The sequence below is a fragment of the Zeus faber genome (assembly GCF_960531495.2).
Source record: "Zeus faber genome assembly, chromosome: 18".
NCBI classification, from domain to species: domain Eukaryota; kingdom Metazoa; phylum Chordata; class Actinopteri; order Zeiformes; family Zeidae; genus Zeus; species Zeus faber.
Window position 1 is genome coordinate 8,444,900 of NC_137210.1, and position 16,241 is coordinate 8,461,140.

The 16,241-nt window shown below is 44.1% G+C and overlaps 1 protein-coding gene across 3 annotated transcripts; it reads right to left on the reverse strand.

The window, feature by feature from the left end:
* Positions 1 to 8,931: 8,931 nt before the first annotated feature.
* Positions 8,932 to 14,044, reverse strand: gatd3 (glutamine amidotransferase class 1 domain containing 3). 3 transcript variants are annotated; one of them, XM_080019126.1, is made up of 6 exons: positions 13,987 to 14,044; positions 10,553 to 10,663; positions 10,345 to 10,464; positions 10,115 to 10,232; positions 9,801 to 9,923; positions 8,932 to 9,571 (listed from the first exon to the last, which is right to left on the reverse strand). In XM_080019126.1, exons 2-6 carry the CDS (start codon positions 10,621 to 10,623, stop codon positions 9,443 to 9,445), a joined length of 561 nt encoding a protein of 186 aa, XP_079875252.1. In that variant the 5' UTR covers positions 10,624 to 10,663; positions 13,987 to 14,044; the 3' UTR covers positions 8,932 to 9,442. The 3 variants fall into 3 exon arrangements, with proteins under 3 accessions (XP_079875252.1, XP_079875253.1, XP_079875251.1); XM_080019127.1 differs by lacking the exon at positions 13,987 to 14,044 and adding an exon at positions 11,124 to 11,238 and having other exon boundaries at positions 8,932 to 9,568; positions 9,807 to 9,923; XM_080019125.1 differs by lacking the exon at positions 13,987 to 14,044 and adding an exon at positions 11,124 to 11,238.
* Between the last annotated feature and the right edge of the window lie 2,197 nt (positions 14,045 to 16,241).

The window sequence follows — 16,241 nt, forward strand, 5'->3', positions numbered from 1 at the left end:
GAATATTGCACATAATCAGCGGCTTGAAGTGACATGTAAGTAAATATTGCATGAGCCCCAATGACGGCAGCACATCCGCCTTGTCAGACCGAGCAGACGTCCGAGGATATGACCAAAGTTGAAATTAACGCTATGACAATTTAACAAACAAGATATTTGTTGATTATGTACCTTACGCGTGCGTCCGGACGACCAAATTGCAAAAGAAAAAAAGAAAAAAGATTGGGATTGCCTCCCTATGGCAGGAAGTGGATTTTCTTGCATGGAGCAGACAGGGACAGAAACTTTAGAAAACAAAACAAGAGATGGTTTCCTTCCCTTGACGTCATTTTTATCGGATGAATACATTTGGAAGTTGACCGTACGCTCACCTTCTAAGTGAAAGTGATCTTATTGTAGTGATCATCTTTTGTCGCACTGAGGTCAAAACCTGTTTCCAATAAATTAAAAATTAAGTCATCTATTTCTAAGGGCTGCCAATGTCGGATGGCAAAACTCGGGGTGATTATTTTACAATCAAATTAAGTTCCGGTGGTTTGGACATAGTGTATATCGACGGCCAATATGCGTCTGGCGTCCGATGTCTTGTGGGTTGGTTGACCGTTTTATTTTGTCGTAATTACACTGCGACGGTGTTTGGGTCAAGCTAATGATGGCCTGATGGGACGCGGAAAGGCCAAGTTTGAATGACTTCCTGACACCCTCCCCCTCTTTCATTCGGACAGATCACTGAGATGGCGTCTCTCGCTCGCTCGCTCACTCGCTCGCTCGCTCGCTCGCTCTGCCTTATTAGAGATGTCCGTCAGCGGGCGAGGAAATTTCAATGAACTGTCATGTTTTGTTTTTTTGCACAGACAACCAACAAAAACACACATGCGCACGCGCACGCGCACACGCACACACACACACACACACATAAACGCATGGACACGAGCGAAGATAAACCCACACGCAAACAAAATCAAACACCGACACACACACACACACACACACACACACACACACACACACACTCCTGACTCCCCAGCAATTTGTTGCCTATGACATCACATTGTGTGTGCCCGTTCTGGGCTGGCTGCTTCGTTAGCTTCCCTCTTTAATGAGCAGTTTAATTGAGCTGTCTAGCGGGCCACCTGTCGGCCCCAGGCCTCATTACCATACTAATGGACTGACATTGTGCTGCTCTGACAGCCCGCACTGGCCTAAACAGGGGAGGGGAGGAAGGGAGCGATACAGGGAGGGAGGGAGAGAGGGGTGCGGCGGAGGCCTGTCTGCAAGAGGGGATCGCCCGAAGCACTGGAGGGAAGAGTAGAAATGCGAAAGGGGGAAAGGCGGTACCACGGCGCGTCGAATCCAATTTTAACCCCCGCGGTGACCGCCGGCGAACGCGAGCGTAACACATTCCTCGTGTAACTTTAGGAAAAATGCATCAAATTGAATTGAGATTTCGACCAGAAAATTAATCTTTTCCTCACTTTTGTAAATTTATTTGAGTGGTACTACCGCAGAAGCAGGTTGCCTTTTAGTTAGTACTTATAAAGCACAAAACCTACTGTTACAAAGTGCTTTATAAATGCTTTTAAATTAAATGAAATTGAATTGAACAGACATAAGAGCCCACAAAGTAAGAAGCACAATGAAATATGAGTTAGAGACAAGATAAACATAAAAACAACAGTATCCATACAGTAACCAACTCTATCCTTAAGTATCCACTCAAATACTGTACAATTCAATATACATATAACACATTTTGAGCAGACACACAGTGCAGGTGTCTTTCAGGTGCAGGGTGTGGAAGAGAAAAGGGTTAAACTCCTCTTGTCGGGCGGAGACAACTGGTGAGCCACAGGTGCAATATCTGTCAAAATATGCACCTTTAAATGTCCGCGCACGCTCCCAGGGACCCAAACGCACACACACAACATACACCACACACACAACATTAATCCATCGCTGAGGGAGCTGTGGAGGGGTTTTCTAATATCGGCCCATTCAGCAACACAACCCAGCGCCGGCTGCACAGTAATGAAAGTCATTATTATTCACCTTCATTTTATTATCTTGTGTTTGTCCTACAGTACAGATGCACAAATGCACATGGCAGTAAAATTATGTTTTAACAAAGTTTGTCCTTAAAAGCTGAATGGATTTAATTACCAAACTGAGAGTATTGGGTGCAGTGGCACTAGAGGACCATCCAACACCATTCAGCCATGTTTGAGGAAATGCAAATCCAAATGCATCTTCATTTGAGCATCAGTTGGGATTTTTACAATATCAACCGAATCTGTTATATGTGGTACAGAAACAGTTGCAGAGTGTAAAGAACAAGTGCTTTGTTTCAAGGCGAGTGGGAGTGCCAGATACTTCTGACCAAATTCACTTTAATATTTCAAATTTCGGGTGCTTAAATCAGTTATTTGGTCCAAAATGTAAGGAAATCAATAAGGAAATGAATGAAGAGCAATAGAGAGACTTTATCAATCAAAATAAAAGAAAAGAAAGAAATACTGGAAGTGGGCTTTAAACAAAGACTTCCTCAAGATTTTGAAGACGAATTTCAAATTGTGATCTTTGTATTTCGAGAGAGGCATTTTGCTTTTTTCTAAAAAAAAAATAATAAAAAAAAAATGAACATTTCTTTCTTTCTTCCATATGCTCGTCTGTTGATGATGTCATCCCGTTCAACGAGGATCCATCACTCACTCACATGGGGGCCACTAGAAAAGATATGACATAAAACAGTATCAGAGTCAGTGGAACATTAGGGGCTAATGGAATATTCTAGAGTTTAATACAACCTCACCCCCCCACCCCCACACACACACACACACTCACACACACACACACACCAATTTATTTAATCTAATTTGAGCCCATGTCCATGTTGGCGTCAGGGGTCAACGGGTCATCATGAAAAACTCATTGAGCAGACGGACTCTAGCAGATACACCTACACCTTTTTAAACACACACACACACACACACACACACACACACACACACACACACACACACACACACACAGACAGAAACACAGAAACACACAAAACCACCAGAAGCCATGACCCTGACCTTCGTCCCCAGCCAGATGGACACATGGCCTTTCGGCCGGCCATCATTTCTGCGAACTTTGACCTGTAAAAATCACACAGATTGGTGGTGGTGGTTCTATATGTGTGTGTGTGTGTGTGTGTGTGTGTGTGTGTGTGTGTGTGTGTGTGTGTGTGTGTGTGTGTGTGTGTGTGTGTGTGTCGGAGGGGTGCTCAGAGAGCCCACCTGTGAAACATGACTTGGTCGGTGGCGACCCTGACCTTTGCGGGCGTAAATGCTGTGATCTGATCTGTGATCAGTATCGTCGACGTGAAACTCCATCTCGGCCCCAGTCACGCCGGTGTCGCAGTCGCGGCGGGATCACGGAAGCGCAGATCAGCATCATTCTTCATCGCTCCACAACTCCTCATGGTCTTTGGGTCAGCAACAAATAAAAAAAAAAATTCCAGTCTGCAAGTACAAGGTAGGTACAGGCCCCACACACAAGCGTCCTTAAAGAGCGGTTCCTAGGCTTTCCTTCGGGCCTGGAAAGCTTCCCATCAAAGTCTTCACCCTACCGTTCAAAAATGTCTCTTTTGACTCTTTTCAAGCTACAGTATCTTAAAAACAAACCCCGCTCTTTCCATATTTAGTGTCCATTGGGGGCACAGGGAGGAGAACAGGTCTTTTGGTGTGCAGCGGAGCCCGGGTGGAGAAAGACTCGCGGGTCGCTGTGTTGATGTGTGCTAATGTGACAGGGGAAAGCTGGCATGAGGAGCCAGCAGCACAATGGAGGAGAAGGCACCATACTGGGCCTGTTATTTTGCTCTTTTCCAGGCTCGTATAGCGGAGAGACAGCACGCTGAGGGAAGTCGGATCGCCCGGCGCCTGTGAACTTAAGCGGCAATGCGAAAGACACCCAGGCTCTGCAGTCTGCCACCCGCCGCTCGTATTTACTGTAGCTTCTGGCCTGGACCTGAAGGAGCCTACGAGGTTGCTTTACGGTCTATCAAGTCTATTGCGATTTCCAAAAGCTGTATTTTAAAAACGGACGTTCTTGAACATGAACATAAACAGAAGTGGGAAACCGTTGCACGTCTCGTAGTTGATAGACAACCGGCTCATACACAGCCTCCAGCGTTTCTACCCTTGTTTGACAGACAGGGGATTAGCTAATGGTAGTATTGGTGTTTTGCACACCGACTGGGGTCCAACATTTCAATTTTCCACCGCATCAAATTATTCCGCTTAATTTGACGTGATTTGCCAACTGCTGGCCGGACTCCCATCTTTGCCAATCAGCAAGGTGGCATAAAAAGACAAGGGCAATAGAAAAGCCATTGAAAACACATGAAAAAGGGAAGGCAAAATGGGGGCGATTACAGCTGAAAGGTGGCCATGGGGATGATGGACAGAGGCAGAGAGGGAGGGAGGGAGGGAGGGAGGTATAGCCGCAGAAGCGAAGCCATATCCATTCACGCGTCCCATGAATACACCCAAATTCTACACAACCATATGCTAATGACGGCCGCCATTTAATGTGTCAAATTCACAATTCCCCTTCTTCTCTGTCTTTCTTCGCTCTCTCTTTCTCCCTTCTCTCCTTCTCCTCGCAACGCCTAATTGCTTTGCCCCCTTCTTTTTGATAGAGAGGCTCTGGTCTGAATTAAAGCCCATATTGAGGCTGCCTGCCCGCCCTGAAGCTCCTGCGGCCGAGCCACAGGCATCCAGACGTGTGAACGCACATCGGTCCCACCCGCACATGCACACAACACGACACACACACACACACACACGGAGTCAGCCCTGCACACTTATTGGCTACGTCGCTCATCTCTGGCTTTATACACACGCTTCGAAATCTATTCTGTGGATCTGCTAATGTCACGCTGCGCCCCCCTCCCAGGTTCTCATGGAAGGCCCCCTACGGCCACCACTAGAAACGCTAGAGACCACATGCTGGGTGTCCTATGAGCGTATGAGCGTATGTGCGTGTGTGTGTGTGTGTGTGTGTGTGTGTGTGTGTGTGTGGTTTTTTTTTTGTGCAGAGAAGGGGGGTAAAGGGGGTATTGGGGGTCTCCTAAGAAGGGTCAATGCTGTGGCACAATCGGAGGTGGGGGGTGGGGGCAATGCTTTCTCGGCCTCTGTCTCTAACTAACCCACCACCGCCACCCCAAAACCCAACCCCTATCCCCGCCTCTTACTTGAAGTCAGTAATTGCTCAGCCCACCGTGCTGACCACCTGCCTCCTGATCTGAGGGTGGAACCAGCCATATAGAGACCGGGAGTTCAAGTGGGCAGCAATTTGTTGGTGGGGGGAGGGGCGGGCGTTTCTAACAGCCGTGTAAAGAATTAAAGAATTGTCGGGAAGTGTGTGTGTGTGTGTGTGTGTGTGTGTGTGTGTGTGCGCGCGTGTGTGTGTGTGTGTGGAGCTACTGTATGCCTGTCTACGACACATTCTCGCTGACACAACCTCCGGGACTCGGACGTGGTGCCTGCAAACATAACCACCTCACATCACATTTCAAGCTACAGTCTGTGTCGTAGTTGGGGGGGGGGGGTCCCAATGGCTGTTAAAAGACAAAAAAAATGGAAGAGAACCCATGGGATGAGGCGGCGAGTGGTCCGAAGGTTGTCTGCGTGCGTGAACGTACGGAGTCTGTGCGCTGAGCCTCAGCTCTCAAGTCTCCACGTGCGTCCGTGGGACCAGCCTGCACTCTCGTCGTCCCCGCTTACTTTTCCTTTTTTTCCCCTCTCCTGCAGGCTCTTGACTGGATTGAGCCTGCGGGGGCCTAATCCTCTGATCAGCATGCCAGGGGGAGACCGGTGGTGGTGGTGGTGGTGGTGGTGGGGGGGGGTGGTCCTGGGATCACTCTTGGCGCCGGCCACATTCTCAGATTGTCCTCGCAGCCACTTGTGCGAATGCAACGCAGCCTCGTCAGTCTCATTGTGGACGAAAAAAGCGAAACAGGGCGGGGGGCAACTGGAACACCCAAAACCACCGGGAGAGGGAAGAATGCGGTGGAAAGGTTGGGAACAGGAGAGGGTGAGGGTGGAGGTGCGGGGGGCAAAACACACGCTAATTTGTCAGGTTTCATACATAGACAAACGGACACAGACAGAGGGGACACGCACATGGTCTGATGTGTCAGGTTCAAGTTACTTTGCAGACAAAGGGCAGGGCGAACGGCCTGACTTCGGGAGACCGACGGATGAGTTTTGGATGGGGGTTGTCAGGGGATTTGGCGCACAAACAATCAGCACTCGTCCCTGCGCGGTGACCACGGTGGCCTCCCCAAATCCCCCACATTTGTCCATACAAATTGACTGGACCCCGGGTCTTATTTGCCCAGCTCTGTTGGCCGGCTGAAGAGGGATTGCGGGGTGGGGGCGGGGCGGCAGGGAGCGTCCCTTCCAAAGTGCGCGGCTCATGGGAACAGAATAAGTACATGTCCTGGTCAGCGAAGGGGGCCTCCAGAGAGCTCAGCAGATGAATCGTAATGACGGAATGATGGAGTCCTAGGCCTGGGATGAACACTTGGCCACCTGTTGCATATTGGGATTATTCTGCTTTGTCCATCACGTTCATCCGAGTTAATTTCATGCCAGCCTCCTCATGTTAAAACGGAATTAAGATTTTATTTCCCAGCTTTTCCTCTTCAGAGTTAAGGAGGCAGGGAATTCCATCCCAGAATGCCGAGGGCGACACGGGGGGGGGGGAGGGGGGACACCTTAGATGGGTGTCAGCAGTCTATCGCAAGGCCACACACACGCATATTCACTTCTGTGAGACATTTAGGCGTTGTAGAAGCCAAGACAAATAACAGAAAAACATGCAAACACGGCGCCGAAAATAATCGGATCCAACCTTCTGTCCGTCACCCACAACGCTCCCTGCTTTTTCTATGTAAAGTTGTGTGGAGATACTATCTTTAAAATGATAGACTTCTATCAACAAGTCTGGTAACAAATGACTTCTTGGCTTGAAATGTGAGCGCACACACTGTTCTCAACTGAGTGGTTTTAAATGGCGGCTTCTCCTTCTTGATCAGAGCCCTGACCTCGGGGAGCCCATTCACGCCGAGGCCGAGGGAGTTCCTGGAAAGGACACAGCCCCCTGCCCCCCAGGCCCCGACAGAGCCTTTGGCGACGTCCCGGGGAGAGTAATTAAGAGCGACAGCACATACTGCGGACCACGCGCGTTGTTAGATGTGCATGTGTGTTTATGTTGTGAAAGAACAGGGTGGAGCCCAGGGGAAATGCCAGTCGGTGGGCTGTGCCCTGCGGCCATTGTGCAGTGTTCCACCATGCAAGCGCCAGGCCTGAAGTCTGGCTCTGTGACTAATCCTGTTTGAGGGTGCTCCGCAGACCCCTTACCACCACCACCCCCCCCAGCCATGTTAGTTTGTACCCTTTTGAACCAACATCTCCCAAGAGAATGACCTCAAATCTTGTAGCTACTGCTTCCCTTAACAATGTCAATTTGATGCAATTTGCAGTCCCTGGTTTGCTAAATAATAATTTGTAATTTAAAAAACGTTTTTTTTCTTTTTGTTTTATAAAGGTAAAGGAATCCAACTAAAATGTGCCATGTTTATTGTTAATTTGATAAATCATCTTGAATTTCACCTCATTTGAATATAGAGAATTCCTGCCATTGAAGGGATTTTTCATTGTCATGTTTTTTTTTACCTTTAAATGTTGTGTCCAAAAGTTGGAACATAAACAAGTCAGCACATCAAAACCCCAACATGGAATAACAACTTGCCTCCATAGAGGAATAACTTTCTTCTGTGATTGGGTATGACTTTTTACACCAGACCAGGTTGTTTTTAAGAATAAGTTATATGTGTATCCAATGTCAACCAATAAAAAAAGCTAAACTGCTGACCAGTTAAGCAACTGTAGAGCGGCTACAATGAGAATCTGCAATTTGCAAAATAAAGACTTCTGCTTCAAGGGCAGTTTATGAGCTTTGACCAAAAACCACTCCAATACATACACTTGCAATACATACTCCCAAATACTGTCAGGGATATTGAAGAGTAGAATATCATTATATGAGGAATGACATATACTGTATATGAATGATTCTCCTGTCATCCATTGTTATCATTCCTAGGCCTATATTATCATGAAGTAAAGTTAAAATATTGAATTATTATATTCCTGATTTGATGTAACATGACAAAGAAAAACCAACATATAAAAAAAAAAAAGCATGTGTAGGGAGAAATTGTGTTTGTTACGAATGAGAACATTGTTTGATGCTGTTTGTATAAATAACACATTTAAAAGGGACCAATCATAGGAAATCGACAGACTTGGTGAAAAGTGACTGTTCACAAACTAGGGAAGAGTAAATTCTCTTTTCTCTGAACAGAGACCTATCACAGAATAAAAAACATAAAATATTATAAAATGGCAGTTGTCCTTTTGATGTTTGAGAGTCCAGGAGCGGTGAGTGCCCCTCCTTTAGGCAAAACTGATTTTTTTTTTTATCATTTAAAGGAACAACAATATAGCCCAAATTATATCTTGATGAAAATGCTCATAATCAATGATTCCAACGTGACAATATAAGCATTTTATCTTAAGTCCTATTCCCACTCAAAAGACAAAACAATGACATTCAACAGTGCCCAATTATTTAAAACAGTATATTATTTTGGGACCAGGAAAACAATTAGCCTCTGTAATAAACAAGCACTGAGACTCCTTGTGCTTGTGAGAACTGGGTTAGGATGCAAACTAAGCACGGGCAAAATATGGCGCGCACACACACCGCAGCTACTTAGCAAGAGTTGGGGGAATATTTTAATCTCATCACCCAAAATGTCCTCTCATGCAGAAGAGGTCAAACAAACAACACATTTACACAGGCATGTTTCTCAGCGCTTTTTAATCACCCGGACACTGTCCGCAAAGTAAGCAGCAAAGCTCTTGTCCCTTTGAAACAAATACGAAGAAATACTGCTTTATGACGGATGGAAAAAAAAATAAAAAATCCATCTGAAAACTGAATTTATTTGTGGTCAATACTTACATTCATTTGAAGATCGGTGGAAAACTAAATTTACATCGTCATGGCATAACATTAACCTTAACAAGTGGGCACCAGACAAGGGTGCTGGATAACCCAGTTAGTCACTGGCGCCCTCTACTGTTGACCTCAGGCACAGCCAAGCACACACGTTTTCCAACTAAGCTATGTGTAACAACCCATTTATAAAGATTTACTTTAACAAGAACACACCAGGCCAGGCCAAGCCCAGCAGACAGATCGACTGCAACGGTTGTCAAAAATAACTGCACAAACAGTTTTAACTCAGTGTCCACATTAGTGATGGCGCTGACACTTTTAACCTATGGGACGCCATGTAAGATGGATGGGCGTTGGTTGTGCTTCATTTGCCGCTGAGCTTCAGGACACCCTTGACCATGGCCCCGATGCCGTCGAAGATCAGGTGCAGCTTGGTCTCGCACATAAACGCCGGAGACGTCACGACCTTGTTCTTCTGGTCCACGTGGGCCTCGTGACGGTCACAGGTCAAGGGAAATAAGGGAAATAAAGTTGCATTTTTGGCCGCTCAAGCTTCAGGATCTGATTTTATGGGACGCACCCAAATCAAACCTTAACACGTCTCATAACGCCACAGAGAACCAGACGGCATCCCTGACCATCTTCTATTGCTACAGATATGACAAACATAGGTCAAAATTTTAATCCCACCAGACGTGAGGGAAACGGTGTTAAAAAGATATGGTGACGTCCCTGACACAGTGTTTGGCCCCCAGAGCCACGATGGCCTGTGCTGTGCCAGCGTAAGGCCACTTGCCCCCTTCTTCCTCCTCATGGCCCACGGTGACCTCCACCCCGGGAAGGATCTTAGCCGCAAGCACGGGAGAGATGCAGCACAGGCTGATAACAACACAAATTATTACATTTCACTGCATATATGTATGGAAGTATGTATATGTATGTGACAAATAAAAATCTTGAATATTCAAATAAAGCAGCCTTAACTACGGCCGATCACAGGAAACTACAGAAAAATGGGTGAATCATCATCACAAACCGAGCGTCTTCTGTCCGTCACTCCCCCGATGGGTTTGCCCGCTTTGTGAAAGTCTTTCAAGACTCGCGCTACGTCGGTGTTAACCTTGCAGTCCGGACCGTCCACAGCAAACGTCGACCTACGAATTATTCAACATGATTTAATCCGTACAGACACACAGTACGACAATGATACCAAGACATTCTATCTTCACACGCCAAGTCCCAGAAACAAAATCAGAATGGACCTACAGGTTTTTAGCTGCTCCGAAGCCTCCTGGGAAAATGACAGCGTCGTGGTTGCCGACGTCCAGCTCGGCCAAATCTGCAATGTCGCCGCGGGCGATGCGCGCCGACTCCGACAGCACGTTTCTGGCGGGCAGACGGCAAGGTATGCAAGGGCGTTGTCGTGGCAAAGCGACGTGTGTACGTGGGTGTGGGTGTCTGCTGCGGTCCTGACCTAGATTCATCAGCTGGCTGGCCTCCCCTGTGGTCTACCACGTGCATCTGAGGCACATTGGGGGCAAACATCCGGACGTCGGCTCCACCTCGGCTCAGGTGCACCAGGATCCTGACGCCCGCGCAGACAGACAGACAGACAGACGCGAGATCCAAGTAAACACACCTTATAAGCGAGTAGCCATGTTTCTGGTGTACTTCTAAACCAAAAAATAGTCAATTCCTCACAAGCGTAGTAAAACAAACAAACGCGCATGCGTACAGGTGCGTACAGATGCGTCCACGTAATCTAGAAAAACCCTCAAAAACGACATTAGCTGAGATTACTTCACTTAAAACAGCATTATACGATTTTGGAATCATGAGAGGAAACCAGGAGATGGATATAAACTATTCTCTTTCAATAGAATTTAGGCATTTTCCGAAGTGGGAAAACGCACGATGAACGTAGTTCGCTGGACAACAAGTGGATCAGCAACGTGGACATATTTACACCACGGAAGCAAGAAAGAAATGCGACACATGGAATGGGCATCGTGGTCATAATAGAGGCGTCGAGGGGAACATCTTACGCGGAAAACGAGTCACCCGGACACGGTCACCCCGCTGGCCCTAGCGGCGCCGGGGACGGAGGTGTTGGGACGCGGGGACCGTCGACACGGCGTCGGCGCTGCTCCGCGTTGTCTGCGAGACGTTTCCTCGCGTCCCTCGGAGCGAAACCGGAAAGCCGACAGTTTGATACCGTAGTAGGCAAAATAGTTCGTCCGCACCGGCGCCCCTGACCGTTCCGCTGGTGAACTAAACCTCGCTCTTGCTAGTAGTTACGGTAGGGGGGGGAGGGGGGGGGGGGGGACTCAAATGATACTGGAGCGCCCCTCTGCGGTGGCGGCGGGGATGAGCGTTCTCTCTGCCGCGTCGGAGTTATTTCACGTCTGTCAGTCATGTTTGCGAAACAATTCCATTATTATTATGGGTTCCATCATTACCGTGTCAATTCTCTCTGGTCATTATAGACTATGCACTCTGTTTGTATAATAGTATTAAATTATAGAATATATTATTATTATCATTATTATTATTATTATTATTAGTAGTAGTAGTAGTAGTAGTAGTAGTGGTAGTAGTAGTAGTAGTAGTAGTATTATATTAACGATACCATGTCTGTATTATATGATATCACATTATCTATAAAACATATTCATTATCCAACTCAATTTCCTTACTTTTCAACTTACGTATTTAAACGGTTCTTTTGCAAGAACACTTGCCATCCAAATTGTGCAGGTCAACTTCAAAGTTCTACAGCGATGCAAAAAAAAAAGTGTATTAACACTTTTTTGTATTACTGTTGTATTGGGATAATTATTTATTGACTAATGCAAGTTGCGTGCATTTGAATATAGAAAATCCCCCACATGCGTCTAAGAAGAGTTGATCAACCTATTGGGTTAAGCTATTAAGTTAAGTAATGTCCAAATCGTTTAAAAGTTGGGCTTTTAGTACACTTCCTAATGATGACAAAGTCACGCACACAAACACACACTTTCTAATGTGTGTGTTTGTGTGCGTGAGTTTGTAAATTCAATAAACTTTTTAAATAAAGGTGTATTCCAACATACCTTCTGATAAATACTATTTAAGTATTTGAAACAAAATAAAAAACAAAATAGTTACCGTAGGTGATTGTGGTTTGGGGTAGATATTGTTATTCTCTGAACCCAACCCTTAGGTTGCACATATTTCTATGTTACTTAACACTTCCACCTGATATACTTCCTGTATGTGGGTGGGTCCCCACATCCAGATAGTCTCAAAGGGACTGAAAAACTGTCACACACAGGGTGTGGAGCCCTCACCACAGCTGCCACTTGGTTCTGGTAAGGAAACATGCATATGTCATTATGAAGAAATTATGTTTACCTTTAATCTTGGGGAACTATGCTACAGTGCCACTCTGCTCAATGAAAAGATCATATGTATTGATATAGTAATATAATATCATTTTTGAAATACATATTCTCGGTTTGTCAATTTTTTCCAGGCGTTAAATGTTACCATTGCAGTTTTACAAGTCATTCCAAAGGAGGAACTCAAGGTCCTTCCACTTTCTCGAAGAATAATTTAAATTGCTCATATCAAAAATAATTTGGTTTGCATCACATACATTCTTGTTTATTTTTTACTGACTCGTCACTTATTTATTAAGTCCACATTTAAAACATTTGAAGTTAGAAAATATTCCGTGTAACTTCAATTGGACCATATTAAGGCGAAACAGTCTCTTATCTCAGCCAAACATTGTTGTATCCTGAACACATTATTTAGAATTAGTCTAATAAAAACTGGAAAAGTAAGCATAGGCTACATAACCGTGTGTTTATATTTCATCCATCACTAATAATAACAATAATTAAACTTTATTTGTATAGCACATTTCATGCAAGGATTGCAGTGCGAAGTGCTCCACATCAGTAGTTTAAAAACAGTAGGCAAGTGGCAAGTGCAGTTGTTATGGAAGACAGTTAGAAATATAAAAAGTATAAAAACAATAAAAACAATAAGGGCAATAATCAACATCGTATCCAATCCTGGTGTTCTGATAGGTTACTTTGAGCTATCATAATCTAGTTGCACAACAGACATGAACATACTAATGTATCGTATTCGATCCTAGTGTTCTAATAGGTTACTTTTGGTTGTCATGATCTGGTTTCATACATACACAAACATGTTTATTTGCATCATATCAGAGCCTAGTGCTTTGATAGGTTACTTCATTTACCATGATTTTCATTACACAACGTACAGGAGGAGTCAGGGGAGAAAAAATAATGATTAAGAAAATACATTTAAAGTTTGGTAGTATTAAAGGTATTAAAAGTGCACATCGGAGTGTCAGATCATAGTGCAAGGATGGGGTAGTTAGTGAAATGCTTTGGTGAAGAGATATGTTTTAAGCTGCCTTTTGAATATATCCAATGTGTTTGCTTCTCTGATATTTGTAGGGAGTGTATTCCATAGTTTTGGGGCATATTTAACAAAGGCTGCATCACCAATCAATTTTTTACTGCTTCTATTGATCTCTAATAGCCCAGAGTCAGATGAGCGGAGTGTTCGGGCTGGTGTGTAATTTGTTAGTGAGTTTGCAATGTAGCGAGGTCCTTGTCCATTTATGGCTTTGTATGTGAGTAGCAGGACCTTAAAATCAATTCTAAAAGTTATGGGTAGCCAGTGTAGGGTGGCTAGAACTGGGGTAATGTGCTCTCGCCTCTTTGTTTTGGTTAGTAATCTAGCTGCAGAGTTTTGGATAAGTTGGAGTCTGCCAGTCGTTTTGTTTGGTAAGCCGGTGAAAAGGGCATTGCAGTAGTCTAGTCGGCTGGATATAAACGCATGGATTAGCTTCTCAGCATCATTTTGATGTATGTATGGTCGTACCTTTGCTATGTTCCTGAGGTGGAAGAAAGCTGTTTCGGTCACTTTGTTCATATGTGAGTTGAAATTCAGGTCTGAGTCGAGGGTGACACCGAGACTGGTTACCACAGGTTTGATCCAGGAAGTTAGGCTTCCTTTTTTTTTGTTAGTATTTCTCTTTTTGGTTTGGGACCAATAAGAAGAACTTCAGTTTTGTCTTCATTTAATTTGACGAAATTTGTATTCATCCATTTATTTATTGCCAGCAGGCAGCTTGTAATGGATGTTGCTGCTGTTGTATCGTTTGGTTCGGTGGATATGTACAGTTGTGTGTCGTCTGCATAGCTGTGGAAGTCTACATTGTATTTTCTAATGATGTCACCAAGCGGTAGCATATAGAGAGAGAAAAGCAGGGGGCCCAGGCAGCTCCCTTGTGCGACTCCGTAACAGCTTTCGTATTTCTCTGATACATTGCTTCCCAGACGAACGTAGAACTTCCTCCCTCTGATATGTGTCTTGAGCCGATTTAAGACACACCCGGAGGAACCAATATGTTTTTCAAGTCGATTTATTAGGATGTCGTGGTCAATGGTAACAAAGGCCGCACTAAGATCTAAAAGGATGAGGATAGACACTTTATTTGCATCCGAGTTTGTTCTGAGATCGCTCATTAATTTTGTAAGAGCAGTTTCAGTACTGTGATGTCTTCTGAAACCCGACTGAAAGTTTTCTAGTATGTTATGTACTAAGTCTTCAGTATTGTCTACAAAACATCTCGCTAATCATGACAGAAAAACAAATAAATAAATCCCAACTAAGGATGATTTTATACAGATTATATATATATATATATATATATATATATATATATATATATATATATATATATATATATATATATATATATATAAATATATATATATATATATATATATATATATATATATAAATATATATATATTTATATATTATAATGTTATTCTTATTATTATAGATATGTTATTATTATTGTGTCGATTTTAATGGCATGAAGTGCAGAATTTGCTTCAATTCTGATGTAGCCTTTTCAACACACATTTCAAATACCACTATGCTGCACACGCAGTCACAACGTCCAGTCCGTGTCCATTATTGCCATGATGTCCATTATTTTGGGAACCCAAGTAGCATCGACGATTCGGCCAATTATGAGTTATTAATAGAGATATGATGATGGAGTGCTCATAACACCTTAATGTAAGAACATTAGAAATTTTACACAATACCGATTTATTCTCACTATATCATATAATTCACTTGCCTTATACCATAACACAATCAGCTGTTAACTAAAACCTGTAATAAACAAGCATACACTGACTGGTTTAGACAGATTTGTCAATTTTATTTTTTTATCATAGCACTGCTACAGATTCTGTCTCCGTCTGCCCTGTGGTGGATCAGACTGTCTGCTTCTTGGCTTTCTCCCTCCATCTCTGTCTGAGTTGCGTCCACCTCTTCCCATACCTCGCCATCTCCTCATCAGGAGCTTGACAGCGCCTTTGATAGAAGAGACAGCAAGAAATTATGCCAGCTGACTGCCATTTCCACTTTTTTAGTATACACGTCCCGCATTAGGGCTTGCACGTCTTTCGTCATCTAATGAAGAATTGCTGCAAATACAAAATAGAGCACAAAAAACACATCCAGTTGTAGGACAATACTTCTTCTTTTCTTAACCCTTTTTATCAGTGCATTTAGTTATTGCCATTTCATATATTCAAACCCCATTGGCAATATATGCTGCCTATCAATGGGAACAGTAAAGCATGTTCTCCCTGCTTTGTCAGCTTATTCAAGTCTGGTAGTCTTTTTGAAGTATGGCATGTAAATGTTCACCATTCAGCCGGAATATATGCTTGGACTTGATGTTCATGGCTGAGAAGGTTTTCTCGCAGATTTAGGTGGATCAAAACAGGTTTTCTTGGGTTTCGAAGCTTGGCCTCGCTCAAAGAGGCGTAGAACACAGGCAGAGTGGATGTCTCAAATTTGCCCCTGAGCCTAGAGTCGCAGAAATGTAGATACTTTATATTTGTAATGGGTTTGGCGGAACCACCACCGGACACAACTAAAGACACGCTGAAATGTGTATTGATACCGGCAGGAGACGTAACAGCGGATGATAATTTAGATGATGTGATAATAATAACGTAATAAAATCGTATTTATTGTGATTATAATAGAGCAACATCTAATATAATGTCATAATCAGTTGAAGCTCCAAACGGCATGTTGAAACG